This window comes from Notechis scutatus, chromosome 2, assembly GCF_049901735.1.
Source record: "Notechis scutatus isolate UNSWTSFEM ecotype Mainland chromosome 2, rNotScu1.2, whole genome shotgun sequence".
Classification (NCBI taxonomy): Eukaryota; Metazoa; Chordata; class Lepidosauria; order Squamata; family Elapidae; genus Notechis; species Notechis scutatus.
In genome coordinates, this window is record NC_142010.1 from 75,594,623 (window position 1) to 75,614,069 (window position 19,447).

Consider the following 19,447-nt stretch of genomic DNA (forward strand, 5'->3'; position numbering starts at 1 on the left):
TGGTACATTGTTTAGACCCGGCCTGCATCCACTTCTGATTACCACAATACAAAGAGGACATTGAGTAAGTAGAAAGAACATAGAGCAGAGTTACAAAGATGATGATGAGGTTTTAAGGCTAGATAAAAAAAATTTAGCTAAGGAAGGGAAGGGAAGAACAGAGATTTGTTAGTTGTTTTCAAATATTTGAAAGTCTTTCATAAAAATAAGGTATGGATTTATTCTGCATAGATCCTGAGGTAGGACAAGAACCAACAGGTAGAAGTTTTGAGGGAGATCCAAGCTTGAAATAAGAAGGGACTTCCTGACCATGAAAGTTTTTAAGCGTTAGAGCAGCCTTCTTCCTGAAGTCATGCATGTTCCATCACTGGAGGTTTTCAAGCAGAGGTTAAGTTATTTGTCTGGAATGGCCGGAGGAAGAGAGGGGATTGAAGAAGTAGCTCTCCAGTAGCTCTCTCTTTTGAATCTATCATTCTATGATTATTGTACCTGTTTTGAAATTATTAATTTTATTTTTATCATCTTTTTTTTATTCTAGGCTGGAAGATATAGGGGTTCGGTGAAGGATTTCCCAAACTTTGATCCCAACCAGGATGCAGAGGCACTTTACAATGCTATGAAGGGATTTGGTATGTCTTCAATATTAACTCTTATCACTCTGAATGAAAATTGATTTAAAAAATCAACAGCAGTGTTTTAGGCATGCAGCCAACTAGAACAACGCAGTGGCAAATCATATCTATAAATGTTGCTTAGAAAACTGCAGGGAATTGTCCAGATAGTTGCCAGGATTAAAAAACTTTAAAATGCCCCTCCCACCAACACCAAAAATAAATTCAGTAAGAGCAATCCATATCAGTGACATCATCTGCACATTTTCTTTTTCTATGAAAATTGTGTGCAAGAATGGTGAGAAGAAGAGATAGATTATATATTTTCTAGGTTTGGCATACAAGTAGACCTCGATTTACAGGAGTTCATTTAGTGACTGTTCAGAATTACTACGGCACTGAAAAAGTGACTTCTGACTATTTTTTATACTTACTACCATTGCAGCATCCTATAGTTATGTGATCAAAATTCAGACACTTGGCAATTGGTTCATATTTATGACGGTGTCAAGTGATCACCTTTTGCGACTTTCTGACAATCAAAGTCAATGGGGAAACCAAATTTACTGAACCATGTTATTAACTACTGCAGTGATTCACTTAACAACTGTGGCAAGAAAGGCCGTAAAATGGGACAAAATTACACTTAAAAACTGTCTTACTTAGCAACAGAAATTTTGGGTTCAATTGTGGTCGTAAGTTCAAGACTGCCTGTATATATTTTGTACCTGCTCGGCTTTGAAGAAGATGAAATAACACTGATCCAGTGATGACCAATCTTTTTGACGAGGAACTTGCTCATCACATGCTGATGAGCAAGTCATTGAGTCATTGAGACAATTAGTCATTGAGACAATTAGATGTGACTCAGCAGCAGACCTACAAACTAGCATCCCTACTTGAAAGTCACCTAGAAAAATGTTTCAAATCTTGCACAAGGTCAAACAAAGTTATACGCTATTTTATAAGCCGCTTGCCTGAGAAATTTGTTGTAATTCTTCTAATAAATTCACTTATTAAAATTGTGATGGTTCTTAAAGCAGGCAAAGTCCTTTCTCAAGCTTGCTGATAACCTAGAAGCAACAGATTGTTTTAATGAATAGCACACACGTCCTCGGCTTAAAAAGGTGTAAAGTACTTTTTCCAAAATATTTTCAAAATATGTACAACTCTACTATAATCTTTTATTCTTGTCCAATTCCTCATTTCTTTGTCAAATTAAATATTTAGAGCACAAAAGAAATTTTGCAACTTAAAAAAATCATAGTAAACATTTTAGCTCAGATTAGTTTGAGGAGAAAGTGGTAGGTTAGGCATTCTGATAATTCTGAAGGGAGAGAGAAATTTAGGAATTTATGTTTATGCTGATGTGCCAACAAAGTTAAAATTTCAAAGTGGAACTGTTCAAAATGGTAAAATAGTTCTTTTAAAGACCAGGAGAGATAATATATAAGAATTGCTTCTCCTTTCCCATAATACACTAAGCTACTTTCTTTTTCTCTCATTTTCCATGGACTGGAGTAGAATGTATTTTACTCTTCCAGCTAATCATGGCTGTCAATGTGCTTCCTGTTTTCTCAGTTTCAATTCAAACCAGAAATGGGACTGTTAACCAGATTTTTTCAAAGGCGATTCTAATACATGTTATATAACTTTGCTGTCAGTTTTAAGACCGTGTTATCTTAAAATGACTGAAGCTTTTTTCTTCCTGCAGGCAGTGATAAAGAAGCTATACTAGATCTCATAATATCCAGGAGCAATAAACAAAGAATCGAGATCTGCCAAGTGTATAAGGCTCTCTATGGAAAGGTCAGTCTCAGAATGGACAGGAAAACTAGAATCTTATACAAGGGTTGTAATTTCATATTTGAATACTGGATTGTGAATGGCTGACTTCCATTCCTCCAGATATCTTGATCTCTTCCATATATGAGAGGAATTTTATCTGATGTTATAGACATGGATACACTTCATTACATTACTTCTCTACATCAGAGATGGGGAATGATGGCCCCTTTATTACTTGTGGACTTCAACTCCCTGAATTCCTGAGCCAGTATGAGCTCAGGAAAAGGTTTACAATTCATAAATGGGCTATCTTTTCCCATCCCTACTCTACATTACATACATCTGATTCTTAAGGTTTTATTCCACAGTCATGATATGCCAGGAATCAGACTGAGTTTTTACTTCTTTCAACTAAGGAACCAAGGATATACTTAAAACAGAATTTTAGGATCTGTTAATCATGATGCAAAATTGCCAGTGGTGAGCATATATTTTACTCTGGCAGCTGCTCCCATACTCCAAGGCAGATACCCCTCCCATCTTTCCAATCTATTGTACAATATATACATACATCTACCTATATGACCCTTTCTTGTTGAGGTATAAGAGTAAATAGGTCCTAATAGGTCATGATAAGTGAGTGCCCCAAGCACATAAGTTGCACAAATAGAATAGAAACAGTTTGTAATGTAAAAATTTCTTACTTTTAGCCACCACCTCTTTGAGTCTCTGGAATTCAGGAGATCAAGTGGGGTCTATTTCCCTTTGCAATACATGTCTTCCAAGAGATGCAAACATTCACAAAATTTAAGGGGAATGGGAAGAGTTGTGGCAGCCACAACTAATGAATTACTAGTGTAAGAAATTGTTGATCGTTTTATGACATTTAAATCTCATAACAGTTCTTTCACATGTTGTGTAATAATAAGTTTGTCCTTAACAGTGGTACTCATGCAGATTAGATTTTAAATTAAAAAAACATTTGTTTTTTTGCTTTCCGCTAGGGAGATTCTAATTAATATTTTAACAAAATTAAGTATATTTGTTTCTGCTTCCAGTGTTGAATTCAGTTTTTAACGATCCTAAGACTTTATACTTTTTTACGATGAATGGTCTTCTAACAAACTCATCTTGTGGGGTGGAGTCTGGGCAACTGAATGGTGCTAGCAGAGTGTTTTAATGGTGGATGACCTTCCTGTCACCAATGCAGGTTTTGTTCAGCAGATATATTCTCAGTGTGCCCACAGAGAGAAATATCTGCCTCTACCTAGGGTTGAACTCACAGCCTCCTGATTGTGAGGTGAGAGCCCCACCTCTAGGCCACCACACCACTTGGGTCTTCTAACAAAAACAAAACAAAACAATTTGCTTTGCTCAGTTTGGTCTTCTAACAAACAGCAAAGCAAATTGTGGTTTGTTTTTTATTCCTTACCTTGTCTTCCTTTTTATTAGGATCTGATTGCAGACTTGAAGTATGAATTGACTGGAAAATTTGAACGACTGATTGTGGGTCTAATGAGGCCCTTGGAGTACTTTGATGCCAAGGAAATCAAAGATGCCCTAAAGGTAAAGAAAGAATTTGATTATGGTTGTCATTATTTCTGGAGCTCATGAGAATATTGGTCTTTTTACTTTTAAAGTACTTTTTTTGTTTTGGGGAGCATTTATTTTTTCATCTTTTTAAGTAACGACACATTGTGGCTGATACAGATAAGTTGTGTTCTTTATTCCTAGGGGATTGGGACTGATGAGAAGAGCTTGATTGAGATTCTGGCATCTCGGACCAATCAACAGATTCATGCTCTGGTCGAGGCTTACAAAGATGGTGATTACTGCAAGATCTTTGTATTGAGTTGGTTTCAGCTACTCTTAATCCACGGCTGTTCAGGTTGCAATAAGATTGACAGGATCATGCTGGAGAGATTATCACTAAAATGAAGGGGTCTTCTTTCTGTCTCTAATGCAGGGGTGTCAAACTCAATTTCATTGAAGGCCGCATCAGGGTTGTGCTTGACCTTGGAGGGCCAGGGGTGGTGTGTGTGGGGTGTGTGTGGGGTGGGCATGGCCATGGTGGCATGGGACTGCACCTCCGCACACATGGTTTTATACACTTATAAAAATAGAGAGGCATACATTTGTGTGATTTTGTTTTTTTTAATACTTACTTGATTTACTTGATTACCCTATGAGAGAGAAAACAGATCAAGAAACCGACTCTGTAGGATGACTAGAACTATACATTATTGACATAGGCCAGCGGTGGCTAACCTTTTGGGACTCCTGTGGCAAAAATTGTGCACTCACCAGGGTGTGGGCACTTGCTTGCCAGCACCCAGAATGCGCGCCCTCCCTATGTCCCTTGTGCATGTGCGTGCAGCCCCCCCCACTCCCTTACCTGCACTGCGCCTCACAGCTGATTTTTCGGCTGGTTTGAGGCCTTTTTCGGCTTTTCAGGTTGAATTATAGGCCTGTTTCATCACTTCCGGTATTACAGGAAGTGATGAAATGGGCCTATAATTTGGCCTGAGGCCCACGCAAGTGCACTGAGATAAGTATGCTTGCGGCTCACGTGCCAGCACAACTGGCTCTGTGTGCCACTCGTGGCACGCATGCCATAGGTTCGCCATCACGGACATAAATTATAGTAGCAGAATCCTGCAAGCCTGAAAGGTAAAATATTTTACCTTCCCTCCCTTTTATAACCATTTGAATCAAGGACGGCCTCCTGCAGCACTCTGGCAACTAAAACGGGGGGAGGGGGGGATCTAAGCACTCCGCAGGCCGGTTTCAGCCCGTGGACCTGGAGTTTGACATCCCTGCTCTAATGGATATTTTATCCTGAATATCCTGGAATAGTTTACAAATAACAAGTTTCAGCTTTACCTCAGTGATGATGAACAAAGTGTCCTTTCAGCTTTTTGTTCAGTTTATGTAATTATCTTGTTATATTGCTTTTGTCCTTGTGCTGTTAGCTTGTGGATGGAATGCATTTATGAATGCTTGCTCAGTTTTGTTTTTGGCTGTGTTAACATACAATGCATTTGTGTATCAGATGAGGAAAACAGCAAGATTTGTTTTGTATGGGTTTTTTTTAGCATATGAAAGGGATTTGGAGGAAGATGTCATAGCAGATACCTCAGGACACTTCAAGAAGATGGTCATTGTACTGCTTCAGGTGTGTTGGTCTTTATGCTCTTTTTTAGCGTTTATTACATCCTTTATTTAGCATACTAATAGAACTGATGCATTGTTGTTTTTTTCTATAGGGAAACAGAGAAGAAGATGATGTTGTGAGTGAAGATTTAGTGGAACAAGATGCCAACGTAAGTGATGGTACTGCCTAAGTGATGATTCAACAAAGGAAGAATTTGATCTTTTTTCAAAGAACAAATCTAGACCTAGAAAAGAAAGCATATTCTAGAGGGTGTTCTAAGTCCTGTGTAGATAATTGTTGTAAGTTCTGACATACTCTTTCTCTGCCAATTCAACAGTGTATGGCCCTCTGTAGTAATAAAAACTTAATACTCAGAAACACCCATTTTAGTGTAAATGAGAATAGATCTGATAAATGCTTGTTTATATTATCTCCATCAATAAACAAACTCCTAATACTGTATTGGTCAAATTTTTGGCAGCCTAGCTCTGATTGGTTTCCTAAGCCATTATTCTTTTGATGTAGATAATATTTATAGTTTGTCAATGTAAAAGGATAAAGAATAGGACTTCAGAAATTCTTAATTGAATACTAAATTCAAGGAGATATTCTTATTGGACTTTATAGCCCCAGAATTTAGATTGATCTGTAGATATATTCCTGAGGCTCTGACAATCTGCTATACATTTGATATATTGTTTTGTTACATATTTAGTTATTATATTTATATAGTACTTTTTCATCAGGAATTGAAAGTGGCATGCATAACAATCCTTTCTCCAATTTTCCTCACAATAACTATATAATATAGGTACGTTGCCTTGAGAGAAAATGATTAGTTAAAAATTGTCTAGTAAATGTTAACATAAAGTCTTAATTTTTATTGAGCTATCAGATCAATATTACATATCAGTTTTGAGAATTCAGTAATGCTAATTCAAATTATATGGATCATTATTTTATGCTGGTTTAGCGCTTCCAGATAAGATGCTTAGAAAATGTTGATGGTAACAGTAGTTGTTTCCTTTTTCAAATTGTCCTGTGTACTTATGTTTTCAAAAAGGACTTGTTAGAAGCTGGAGAGCAGAAATGGGGCACAGATGAGGCCCAATTTGTCTACATTCTTGGAAACCGAAGCAAGCAACACCTTCGGCTAGGTGAGCTGGAACATTGTTGTACAAGAAATAATAAAAACAATTTGAATCTCAAGAATCTCAGAAAATTTTTCGCAACATGTGATCTCTTTCAGTAAGGCATCATGTGTTTTCCTAGTATGATAGTGATGCATAAGTGATGAGTAGTGGGTAGGTAGGTTGATAGGTAGGTAGGTAGGTAGGTAGGTAGGTAGGTAGGTAAGGAAGGAAGGAAGGAAGGAAGGAAGGAAGGAAGGAAGGAAGGAAGGAAGGAAGGAAGGAACTTACATTAAGATCATTCTTTGAATCTTATCACTAGGCAACATGGACTGCTGAGAGTAGCTTTCAGTTGCATCAGAATCTGATCTGTGATATTGTATTTGAATATCTTTGTCACCAAAATACAGATCCATGATTCTTATTCTTCTTCCATAAATGTGAAAAGGTAATGCAAAAGGAACTGATTCTTACTGCTTATTTGCTTGTTGCTTGTTAATCATTTCTTTGTTTTACCTTGCCCTGTAGGAAATTGCTTTATGATGAAACTATTCTGGTTCCTGTTTTTTTTTTTAAATGCGGAATCTTCTTCTATTTAGTATTTGGCTGGGTTTACTTATTATGCTAAGCAATTGGTGGTTTCTTTATTTTTTTATTTAGCATATTATATGAACTACCATTCTGGTTGTAAGCTATTGATGATAGTTTAGCATTATTTCTAAACTCAGTATTGCATTTTATTCAAAGCCTTTTATGAAACAAATAATAGTTTAACTTAATTTTTCAATAAACTAAAAAACAAAGTTAATTATTAACGCAATAAGTGACCCTTATGATATTTTAGTACTGTCAAAGCTAAGAACACTTTATGGAGTAATGTTTGTTAAAAAAGATACGTTTGAAGGCATAAGTAAGCATTAGTGTTTAAAGTATCTTAAACTCTGTATTCTTTTTGCTGCAAAAGAATGATGTCCTTCTGAAAAAAAATAGTTAACCAAGATTGAAATAAAACAGCTATTAATAAACAGCCACGTATAACCGCAATGTTGAAGGTTCTTTGGGAAATATTTTAATTGCAGTTATTTCATTGATGTAAATTGAGGAATATATTGTTTCATAATCTCTGCTATATAAATATATGAGTTTTTCTATTGTATTGCCAAAAATAGTTAAATTGAAATATTGTGCATGATTCAAATGTTTCCTAAAACAAAACTAACATTTGTAGAATGTTTTAAAATGTTTAGGGTATGTTAGATGAGTCAGATTCTCTATCCTTGCATCATTTACATATTAGTAGCATAATACAACTTGTCTTTACCAGAAAACTTGAATCTAAGAAGAGAAAAGTGAAAGTCTAAAATGTTTTTTTAAAGATTATGAATTGTTGTGCTTATAAATTTAGCTTGCTCTTTGGCATTTTTAAAACATAAAAAAAAACCTCATGGACCAATATATTCGCTGAAGTATTTTCTATTGCAGAACATTTCCACCTCATTTTATTACATAGCTAGAGATCGGTGGTTGTAAAGGTTATTAATTTTCTGAAACAAATAAAAATAAATAGAACAATGGCGTTGCAGGATGCATCAAAGTTAATTGGCCATTTACTGCTTTTGTTTTCACATTGGGTTGGCAAAGGAAGTAGCTACCGTTTCATGAGTTCATTTAGAGTTTTGGATGCTAACACATTTAAAAAAAATAGCCAAACTAAAGATATTTTAAGACTTTTAAAATGTAAAACATGTCCAAAATCTCCTGAGATCCCAGACGATGACATAGAGATATTTCTAGACTTTGCTATCTCCTAAGTCTTGGTTTGTTTTTCAAAATTCTGTTACATATAATTATAGTTACAGGGCTTCCTCTAGTAGTAATGGATGCATGATGCTGCTAATCCCAGTTTTAAACACTATGAAATGGCTGTAATGTTAAGTATTCCATTCAAGTTACTGTACATTGTGATAATGAGGTAGCTCTATATACTGTAAGACAGGTGTCATTTGGAATTCAGCTGAAGATACTTTAGATATATCAATGAGCCAAATGCATATGTGTGTATGAGAGAGTCTGAATATCTGTCTCCCATTTTTTTCAGTCTTTAATGAGTATCAGAAGATTTCGGGAAAATCCATTGAGATGAGCATCCGAGGAGAACTATCTGGGGACTTTGAAAAATTGATGCTGGCTGTAGGTGAGCTAGATCCTATATTTTAAAGTATTTTTGAAGAACAAAAGCAGGGATGAAGGGACTTCAAAAGCCAAATTAAATCTGGGCATGCATGTAAAACAAGTACAAGCCTCAAAACACCAGGTTCCATACTTTGAAAACACTATATGTATATATCAAGAGGCGCTTTCCTCAATTCTTCTTCAGGGTTAAACAACTTTGATTAAGATGAGGTAGATACAGAATGCCTGTAACTAACTTCTATTAAAAAGATGTAGATGATTTCCAAACATCTAGAAAATTCATACAATTTTTTTGAGATAGAAATAAGGAGAGAGGGGGGCATGTCTTTCTCTGATTGCTAATAATTACACCATTCATGGTTAAGGGTAGTAGTTGTATGTGCAGAGAGAAATGTGGGTTGTTCAGAATAAAACTTGGCAGTAACATCTGAGATATGAGCATTTTCTTTGTGAGTTGAGCATATGGAAATCATGTTGTAAATAATGTGATTTGGTGTCCAAGAGGAGGGAATGGCTGCCTGTAACTCTACTCAGGAGTGCATTACAGTGCAAGATTGAACAGCATTTTTTTTATCATTTATGATGCCAGATGGTAGCTTTTGAGGAGCTTCAGAAAATGCATTTTTGACCTAAAAAACTCTCTCAATGCCCTCTCCACAGTGAAAAATATCAGGAGTACAGCTGAGTATTTTGCTGAAAGATTGTTCAAAGCAATGAAGGTGAGTACCACTCCAGGTATTCTAGAGAATAGCTTTCGTCTCCTACTATATGTACTGTATCTTCTGAACATTAGAAGTACCACTGCTGACATCTCTAGATTTTAACTGTTTGGACTTTTCTAGTATCAAGATTAAAACATTGAGTGGAAATTTAAATCCATTTCCACCTATTCAATTCCAAGGAATGAACACTTAGCCAATTTTAATAATTATACCCTGTGACCTTTTACTATGATAGTTCATAAAAATGAGATGCTAGCCTTTAACAAGTGTGCTTTGAATCAGTGTCAGCTCAACTATACAGATTCTAACTGTGCACAGGATATTATGCCACCACATGTTTTTGAAAACGGGTTTGGAGTTACTGAATAAATTAAGTCTATTTAAACAGCCAAGTTTGTATCATAAATGTTATTGCAACAAGAAGTAACTTGCTTTAGCTTTCACCAGTCACAATTCATTATAGGCATAATGTGTAATCAGCATTCGTACAAAGAGTGATACAGATAAATGTTTGATGTTTTAAAAAAGAAGGTCAGAGAACAAGAAAATTAAGAAAATGTGTTTTAACATAATTCATATTTCTAATATAGGGTTTTAAAAAATTTCTTAGCCAAAAATTGACTTTAGCAAATAGTATTAAGAAGCCATATTTAGAGGAATGTATTCAGAATAACATATGCAATTAATAAAGAATAAAATATAATCAATTTATCATAAAATAAAGGTTAAAGAATATTGACAGAATATTAATCAGTTACTACTATTATAGTTAATAACTGTATTCTTCTGCTAATAAAACTATTGCAAATCCATTCCTTTCAGTTGGGTTTATAGGTTATGAATACTATTCAAAATATTCCAGCAGTATTTTGTCTATAAATTTTTCCATGACTGAAAAAACTCTGACTCTTCTACAGTTATGAGGCACAGATAGCATGTGCTCTTCATATTATATCTGACATTTTGAAAAATAATGAATTCTGCTGATAGACGAACTATTATACAGGTCGCATGTAGAAAGAAGAAAAAGCCTTTGAAGGTTTTTTTGAGATGCATGTGACGATTGGGAATAGCCTCTCATATTGGATTCCAGCATCTTCTATAAACAACTGTACTCATTAAAACTTTTGAACATCCCATGTTCCTTTGGGATCTTTGTGACCTTAAATGATTCATTCTAGGGCTTGGGAACAAGGGATAACACGCTGATTCGCATCATGGTGTCACGGAGTGAGATTGATATGTTGGATATTCGGGAAATATTCCGGACTAAGTATGAAAAATCTTTGCATCATATGATTGAGGTAAATACTGTATATTTGCACTGCAGAAGTTGTGCAAAATTTATCATAGCTTTTTGTTTGCTTTTATAACGCACTGAATATTACTAAGAAGGGATCTAGTACTCCTGAAGGTATCTGGTATCTCATTCTTCATGTTATGCTTGGAAGAGATCATCAACACAGAATGATTCAGGCAACCTTAAAGAGAGATGATTGGGTTAAATTTGTTTTGTGAGAGCTTAGGTTAGTTTTCGTGACATGCCATTTAGGTAATATAGCTTCCATCTTAAGGATGATTTGCACTTTGGTTATAATTGTGAAGAGCTGAGTTTTCCTCTCTCCCTTTTACAGAGTGACACATCAGGTGATTACAAAAAAGCACTACTGAAACTGTGCGGGGGAGATGATGAGTAAGTCCAATTCTGAAGCATGGTTTCTTATGGGGGAGGAATGCTTTTTAAATGGCCCTCAGTTGCTGAAACTTCTTTGGGGCCTGTACCTCTAATAATGTTATTTCCCAAGTGGAATATTTTTTTTTCCCCTTGCAGGGCTAGTTTCTATCATAGCAAATACCTTCTCCCAAAATTTCAGTAGTTTTTCTAGAAGTGAGGTTTTTCATCTGAAGATGGTCAGTTGAATTATCCTTGAACAGCAGGCCCTTCACCTCAATTTTTGTTGATAAGCTAAATATGTGTTTGTCTGCTTAGAAGGACTTCGAGCCTTTTAAAATACTCCTAATATTCATATTATAATTATGGGAGAAATCTATGTGTTCACTAAGAGTTGACACAGTCTTGATGGCACATAATCAGTCATATTGTAATGTGTTTTTAATCATAATGTCTCAGCCACAAAATGCAGTAGGAGCATATTGCTATGTGTTTTGAAATGCTCTGATCAGCAAAGAACTGATTATTATCCTTTTCCATGATTAAGCCTCCATAAACTAGATCTAAGCAGGTTCAGCTTCCTCTCTCTTTCTCTATAAATGCATATCAGAACTTGATCCAGTGTGTGGGTATATACTGCTACTGCCCAAATTCAGTAGTTGAACCTGTGAGATTTTATAGATTTGATGTACATTTTGGACCAGCCTTCACTAACCTATTGCATTTCAGATACATTAAATATTAACTCTCACCACAGTTGTGATAGCTACAAATATTAAGTAGTGTAGTTGGGACACCTAGAAAGTAGAAGAATGGATGGGAGGATAGCTTGGGCAAATTGCATATGTCAACATTAGTGCTGACCAATATTGAATGATCAATGATTTACTAAGCATGAGGACTACAGATATATCTTTTACATGGAAATCAATGCAGAGAAGAGTGGAAGGAATAGCATTTTATTTTAAAGAGATCTTAGAATCACTTGCACTACCCTATTCATGTACTATTTTTTGCAATTCTCAAATGGCATTGAAATAAAGTATTCAATTGAAGAAGTAGCCTTACAGGCTACATTTGGTATAAAGGGTACCTTCATTAATTGTTTTCCCACCTTTTCATTCAAAGCCCAACGCTATATTGATGTTTCCTTTTTATTCAAAAGCAAAAGATTGGGCTCAATCAAGATTAGACCTAATTAAGGTTTTAGAGTTGGGCTAACATAGGCTTTTAATAATTTCCCTATGATCTTAGTGCGGATTAAGAAGGACTGCAGCTGCCTTTTGCAAAAAGAAAGAAAAAAAGACCCTCACCTTTTTCTTAGGAAAAATTCTTAGGCAAACACATCAACTAGCCTTCTTTCTACCATGCCTCTTATGAAAATGTACCAAGTTATTACAGAAAAGGATGGATGGATGGATGGATGGATGGATGGATGGATGGATAGATGGGCGGGTAGATGGATAGATGGGCGGGTAGATGAATAGATGTTGTTTGGACATTTAGGTGGGAGGGGGTGGATGGGACAGTGTGACTGGCACCAGCTAATTTGCACTGGATTTGCATCTTCACATTTTACTGTGTCTCTGCAAATGTCACCCACCTTGTATCTTTCCATCCCTCCCCTTCCAGTGCTGCAGGTGAGTTCTTCCCTGAAGCTGCGCAGGTGGCCTATCAGATGTGGGAACTTAGTGCAGTGGCCAAATTGGAGGTTAGAAGCCAGCCTTCCCTTCCCCTACCTGTGGCTTGCTGGCTCAAAACTACAACTGCTTCACTCTATCCGCTGCTAACGCTCTAGACCTCTTGGATATCTTGCCTACTCAACAATTCTCCCTTTCTAACATTTTCTAAACATGCCACTTTAACTAATATGCATTCATAGTTAGAAAAATTATTTTCCCCTTCCTTAGTTTTCTGTATTGTTAAGAATTAACATTTGAGGATATTGGTTATTCCCCAACAATAGGCTATCTGACGATAACACTAAAAAACAGTTCAATGGAAGTGCCCATACACACCCAGGAGAATCACTGCAGCTTCATAAATGCATCTGCAATATGGATCCGTAGAGCTATGTTAAGAAAACAATCCATAGCTTCTGTTATAAAATCAGATTAGCAATAGAGGGGTTTTCTTCCTTGGCTTGTTTTTCTGTGTGAGCTAGTCAACTTACTAAACATTTCACTTATTGTTTTTAAAGGGTGAATTCACAATGCCCCTTATTAGTGGATTATTTTACCAAGTAAACCTCCTCCTTTCTCAGACTGTTCTTCTATCATGACTTGTACTGCCCAGTACAAGGAAACACACAATGATTAGATTACTCTATGTAATCACTGGAATGGGCTCTGTGAATTCATCCTAGGCTTTTTGCATGTAAAACGGTTGGAGAGTCAGTCCTAAAGAAACCACGTCTTTTTGAATTAATGTCTAGAACATTGCTGATGTAAATCAGAAATAGGCACTGCGAATTTGAAATATCGCTGAAAGATGCCCTCCACATGCTGACTTTGGGAGATGCATGAGCATGGAATTTATCCAGTTGTTCTCCAATTGTTTTATTATATTTTCTTTGTTTTAAATAAAATAGCAATAGTTAGGAGATAGATGGAGTTGCCTTATTTGGAAGCCCTTCTGCTTGGCCCCCTTTCTACGCCTTTCCCCTATTAAAATACATAATTTTAATTTAAACCACTCTTAACTTTTCTACAGCTGAAAGGAACCATTAGTCCAGCTGCAAATTTCAATGCTGATGATGATGCAAAAGTGCTCAGGAAAGCCATGAAGGGATTTGGTAAGTGACTCTTTGTAATGCCCTGATGCAGAGCAAGAAACAATTACTCTTCTTTTTATTTGGTGGTAAAGTAGTAACATTTGTAGGTTTTCCGGATAAGAAGCATTATTTCTTGGCCTGATTTCTTCCTAAGGCAGGCTTTTTTGGCTGAATGATTTTAAAGTGTAGGTAATTTTCTAAATCCATTCCCCGTTTCCAGTCACATTCAGTGAACGATGTAACCTGCATCTCAACCTTGCCATGTAGAACTCCACCGCTAGGTTTTGTTCTACTAGAATCAATACCCAATGTTAAAAACACTCTAAAACAGTGGTTTGAAACCTGTGGTCCGCGGACCTCTGGAGGACTATGATGTTGTCACAGGTTGTCCACGAAGACATTATTTAAATCTTGGGTTAAGTCTTGGTGGTCCGTGGTCATGGTACATGCCACAAAAGGTACGCAATAGCAATAGCAATAGCACTTAGACTTATATACCATTTCATAGTGCTTTACAGCCCTCTCTAAATGGTTTACCGAGTCAACATATTGCCCTCAATAATTTGGGTCCTCATTTTAACCGATCTTGGAAGGATGGAAGGCTGAGTCAATCTTGAGCCTGGTTAAACTTGAACTGTTGGTAGCCAGCAGTCAGCAGAAGTAGCCTGCAGTACTGTATTCGTACCACTGTGCCACCATGGCGGGTTCGTGATGAAGAAAAGGTTGAGAACCATCACTCTAAAACAGGGGTGGGCAAACTACGGCCCGCGGGCCACATCCGGCCCGTTGGTCTGTCCAATCCGGCCCGCCCCTGAAAAAAAATAGCTGGGCGTGGCGTATTGCCCTGTGCCGCGTGGCCCCCAAAGCTGCAAAACAGTGCGGAGCGCTCTCGGGGTAGGAAAGAAAAGAACTTTGCAAAGGCCTCGGCTGGGAGTTCGAAATCACCTTCGAGTGTGACCTCTCCAAAGGTGAGTCCCCGCTGATCATCCTTTTTTTTCCGGGGCTTCCAGGCTTAAACTTTGCAAAGGCAAAGTTTGCAGGCTGGAGCGTCTTCCCGCCAAGGAGCGGGAAGGGTTCCGCCCGGCGGGCGGGCGGGCTGCTTAAACTTTGCTCGGGCGGCACTTTAAAAGCCTGCTCCCAGCACCCGAGCAACTTCCCAGCAACTTTCGGCTTCCTTTTTCTCGCGGGCGCGCCTGGCCCTGAGCGCCGCCGGGTCGCCTCCTCCAAGCAGCCCGTCCGCCCACGGGCGGAAACCTTCCGCTCCTTGGCGGGAAGACGCTCCCGCCTGCAAACTTTGCCTGTGCAAAGTTTAAGCCTGAAGCCCGGAAACCCGAGCAACTTCCCAGCAACTTGCGGCTTCCTTTTTCCTCGCGGGCGCCGCGCCTGGCCCCAAGCCGTGCGCGGCGGAGGGAAGCCCGGGCGGGCGGGCTGCTTGGAGGAGGCTCTGGGCTTCCCCTCCACCAGGCGTGAGCGCCTGCGAGTTAAAAGGAAGCCGAAAGTTGCTGGGAAGTTGCTCGGGTTTCCGGGGCTTCCAGGCTTAAACTTTGCAAAGGCAAAGTTTGCAGGCTGGAGCGTCTTCCCGCCGAGGAGCGGGAAGGGTTCCGCCCGGCAGGCGGGCGGGCTGCTTAAACTTTGCTCGGGCGGCACTTTAAAAGCCTGCTCCCAGCACCCGAGCAACTTCCCAGCATCTTTCGGCTTCCTTTTAACTCGCGGGCGCTCACGCCTGGCCCCAAGCTGCGCGGCAGAGGGGAAGCCCGGCGGGTGGGCGGGCTGCTTGGAGGAGGCGACCCGGCGGTGCTCTGGCAGCAGCAACAGGCAGTTCCGCCCGGGCTCCGCTCAGGTGTCCGGCTGGGGCTGTCAGGAGTTGCTACCGCCGGCGCAGCTCCGCGCAGCTCCAGTCCCACGTTGCCTTGGGAAGGAAAAGGCAAAACCAGGAGCCGCTGAGCCTGAGCCTCCGGTGCCGCTGCTCCTGTTGCAAAGCACCGCCGTGGCTCTTCCTTTTTGCCTTTCCCTTCCCGAGGCAACGCGGGACTGGAGCCGCGCAGAGCCGCGCCGGCGGTAGCAACTTCTGATTCAGGGGGCCTCCGAGGGGAGGGGAAGGAGGAGAAGAGGGGGGGAAGGGGGGGGCGATTCCCAAAAAATCTTGTGCTGACCCGGCCCGTCTGTCAAATTTTAAAAGTCAATGCGGCCCCCGAGCCAAAAAGTTTGCCCACCCCTGCTCTAAAACATTTGTTGGGTATCAGTGGCTGATAGTTCTCCCTCAGGCCATTTGCCTCATGTAGCTGATTGGAGAGATTGATAATCTGACTAAATCCTAGGCAGCCATGAGAGAGAAGCCAGTGCAATGCCAGCAGTGTACAGTGCTGAACTTGCTGCACATCACAACTGCCTATGTTTTTAAGGAAGATGATACACAGTTGTGAAGTATGTTACTATGTCTGTTATGCCATTTAGTCACATTTGATACAAGGCTGTGCAACTGTGTAATAATGCAAAAAGGAATATTTTAAAATTAAATAAGCAGAAAATGGAAAAAAAACAACACCTCCACAAATGTTGGGAGGGGGCCTTGTTACTAGATTTACAAAAAGGATATTTTGAGATATATAGGTCACATTCCTGAATCTTCATTCATGGAAGAAGAAGTGGTTACTCTTCTGATTTTGTGATTCTGGAAAGAGAAGAATGGTTCTGGTGATCGGTCACCATCTGCAAGTCATCCAGGCAGCAAATGCTCCATAAAAACCGTATCAATGCAGAGTCCTTGCATCCTGACAGTGACCAAATGATATTCTGCTTCCTCTTAAGACCCAGGAGACCGCACTGTTGTATCAAGAAGCTCATTATAATTAGGAAAAATGTTCAGGATAGAGAACCCATTGCCTCTCAAGCCATTGCCTAGTCTTGATACTCTTATCAGTAGCTCTTGCCATTCTGTTTAACTTCAATGTGGTAGGAAGAAAATGAAGAATATAGTCAGAGTGATGTCTAAAAACAGCTGAATGTTTCTATTTGTTATGCTTCTATATTGCTAAGTAAGAGACATTCCCTCAGCATTCAGTTAGAATACCATAAACCAGGGGTCTCCAACCTTGGCAACTTTGAGACTTGTGGACTTCAACTCCCAGAATTCCTCAGCCAGCTTGCTGAGGAATTCTGGGAGTTGAAGTCCACAAGTCTCAAAGTTGCCAAGGTTGGAGACCCCTGCCATAAACCATATTGCATTGGTTCATTGATTTATACTTGGAAACCTGACAAGAGACTTATTCACTTCCTGAGACTTAACAGGTGGCTTACAGGTCTTTTAAAAAAATAAACAGAATAATAAGCTATATTTTTATTCATTAAAATAATAAAATCCAAAATACAACCTCTCAAATTAGGTAGTAAAATCAATGAACTAAGATTTATTTGGTGTGACCCTGTTGCATATAATTACTCCCCAAAAGCTTTCTGGAAAAGCCACATTTTACCTCAGAGAAGGCCGGTGGGGAGGGGGCATCCATGCTTTGCGGGGCGGGAAGCTATTCCTAAGGAAGGAGCTATTGCAAAGAACATCAACAGTCACATTCCTTCCTGCTCTATAACAACTGTAATCAGTAAGATGTGGGCTTGCAAAATACTTGACAAGTTAGAGATCATGGTTTGCATTGAATAGCATGAGCATGATTGGGGTTTGAGTTGTATTAATGGTAATAGTTCATATGCAGTTGCATCTCAAGCTAATTAAGTGTGTTTCTCCTTGCCACTCCCAAATCTATTTTTAAGACGGGAATGAAGTTACAGTCTTTAGGGCCATGTGGTAACCATCTGAGCAAACTGCAGTAAATCATACCCCACAGGAATAATTCAGGAATTTTCCACACAGAAACCAGAAGCAAAGTGCTGCGGTTATTGAGCTTATCCACTGATTTGATTTTTCTTCAATCAGTTGTAATAGGGATAAAAAAAACTCTAAGGATGGTGAGTTTGTAAGGGATCAGAAAATAATAGGATTTTTTTTAAAAAAAATCCTATAGGCAGTAAGTTGAGTAATTGATCTTAACAAAGAGCGAATATGCTCTCTCTCAACCCAGTGGTGGACAGTTTCCTTTTTGTTCTTTCTTGGGGTTACTTCCCTGACTAAGTGCAAGAGTCAAGATTAAATATTATTGAACTGGAAAAAAAAATGGTTGAATGTGTTCTGTTTACTGGGTTCCAGGCACAGATGAAGATGCCATCATTGAAGTTGTCACACAGCGGAGTAATGACCAGAGACAAGATATCATAAAAGCATACAAGTCTCATTATGGCCGGGTAATTAGTACAATCTCTTCTTTTGTATCTCATTCCTTTTCCCCAACATTCAATTGATTGATTTATTGCAGGAGCTCTTATGCAATAACTCTTACAGATGGCCTATTGTAAGTTTGGTGTTACTTTTAAAAATAAAGAATTAAGATCATTCTTTCACTGGTTGCCTTCCCCAATTAGATGCCTTCTAGACCTTCTGCATAACCATTTCAACTGCTAGTTCAAATCTATGGTGTGTGTGCATGTGCATGCATGCGTGCATGTGTGTGTGTGTGTGTGTGTTTGTGTGTATGTAGCTGAATACATATTAAAGATCTGTTGATATCAGGATGCTTATATAAATATGTAAGGTATGCTGGAGGTCCATGTGTCAATATTTGTTCTTTTTTTAAAAAAAGGAAAACAACAAGCTGCACAGGAGGAGGAACATGATTATAATACTCTGGAAATTTGTAGAACTTCCCCCATTATCTTTCTGAAGTTTTTGTTTGTTTTATGCCATAAAATTCTTTGCATGCATGAGGCATTCAGGATGAAAAAAACATATTAAAATAAAAATTCATTCTCCCTGCTTTGTTGGGTATCATGGACCAATCTTTACTCAAATCACCATCAATGTCTGTTAGTCTTTTTTTTTAAAGACCATCTTTTACCATCTTACTCAGACAAGATGTCTGAATGCCTAACCTTCTGAATGCCTGAATGCCTAACCTTCAGTTGACACTTGTAAGCAGGAGATGAAAAGGATGAGTTGTTATATATCTTCCATGTATCTGGCAAACTGACCTATAAATATAGAACGATATTGAAGGATGCAGTGTATAACAGATTACTTTTAATCTGTATGCAGATTTTGACTCTGGAGAAAAGCCTCTTATCAAAGCAATAATTATTAAGCTCTTATTATTATGCTCTACCTGCATGTGGAGGCAACTACATCTAGAGTCTGTTCTTAAGTTAAAGCAGGTCTTCTCTATTTGCTGCCATTCTTCCTTCCTGCTCTAATCACAGAAAAAGTTAGCATTCCAGAATATTGCATGCATTATTAACACAGATCTAATGAGCCTGAGGGGTAATAATCAGCCCAATAGAAGTAGATGGACTTTCATTT

General features: G+C 38.6%; 1 protein-coding gene across 4 annotated transcripts in view; it reads left to right on the forward strand.

Annotated features, from left to right (window-relative positions):
- The window catches only part of ANXA6 (annexin A6), a 44,958-nt gene that overhangs the window by 10,196 nt on the left and 15,315 nt on the right, over positions 1-19,447 (forward strand). For all 4 annotated transcript variants that reach the window (XM_026686041.2, XM_026686049.2, XM_026686057.2 and 1 more), the window contains exons 3-16: positions 539-629; positions 2,326-2,420; positions 3,852-3,965; positions 4,134-4,224; positions 5,495-5,574; positions 5,666-5,722; positions 6,617-6,710; positions 8,782-8,877; positions 9,537-9,595; positions 10,780-10,902; positions 11,233-11,291; positions 12,903-12,981; positions 13,983-14,064; positions 18,245-18,339. In XM_026686041.2, the coding sequence (XP_026541826.1) occupies positions 539-629; positions 2,326-2,420; positions 3,852-3,965; positions 4,134-4,224; positions 5,495-5,574; positions 5,666-5,722; positions 6,617-6,710; positions 8,782-8,877; positions 9,537-9,595; positions 10,780-10,902; positions 11,233-11,291; positions 12,903-12,981; positions 13,983-14,064; positions 18,245-18,339 (1,215 nt within the window). The remainder of the gene's footprint in view (positions 1-538; positions 630-2,325; positions 2,421-3,851; positions 3,966-4,133; positions 4,225-5,494; positions 5,575-5,665; positions 5,723-6,616; positions 6,711-8,781; positions 8,878-9,536; positions 9,596-10,779; positions 10,903-11,232; positions 11,292-12,902; positions 12,982-13,982; positions 14,065-18,244; positions 18,340-19,447) is intronic.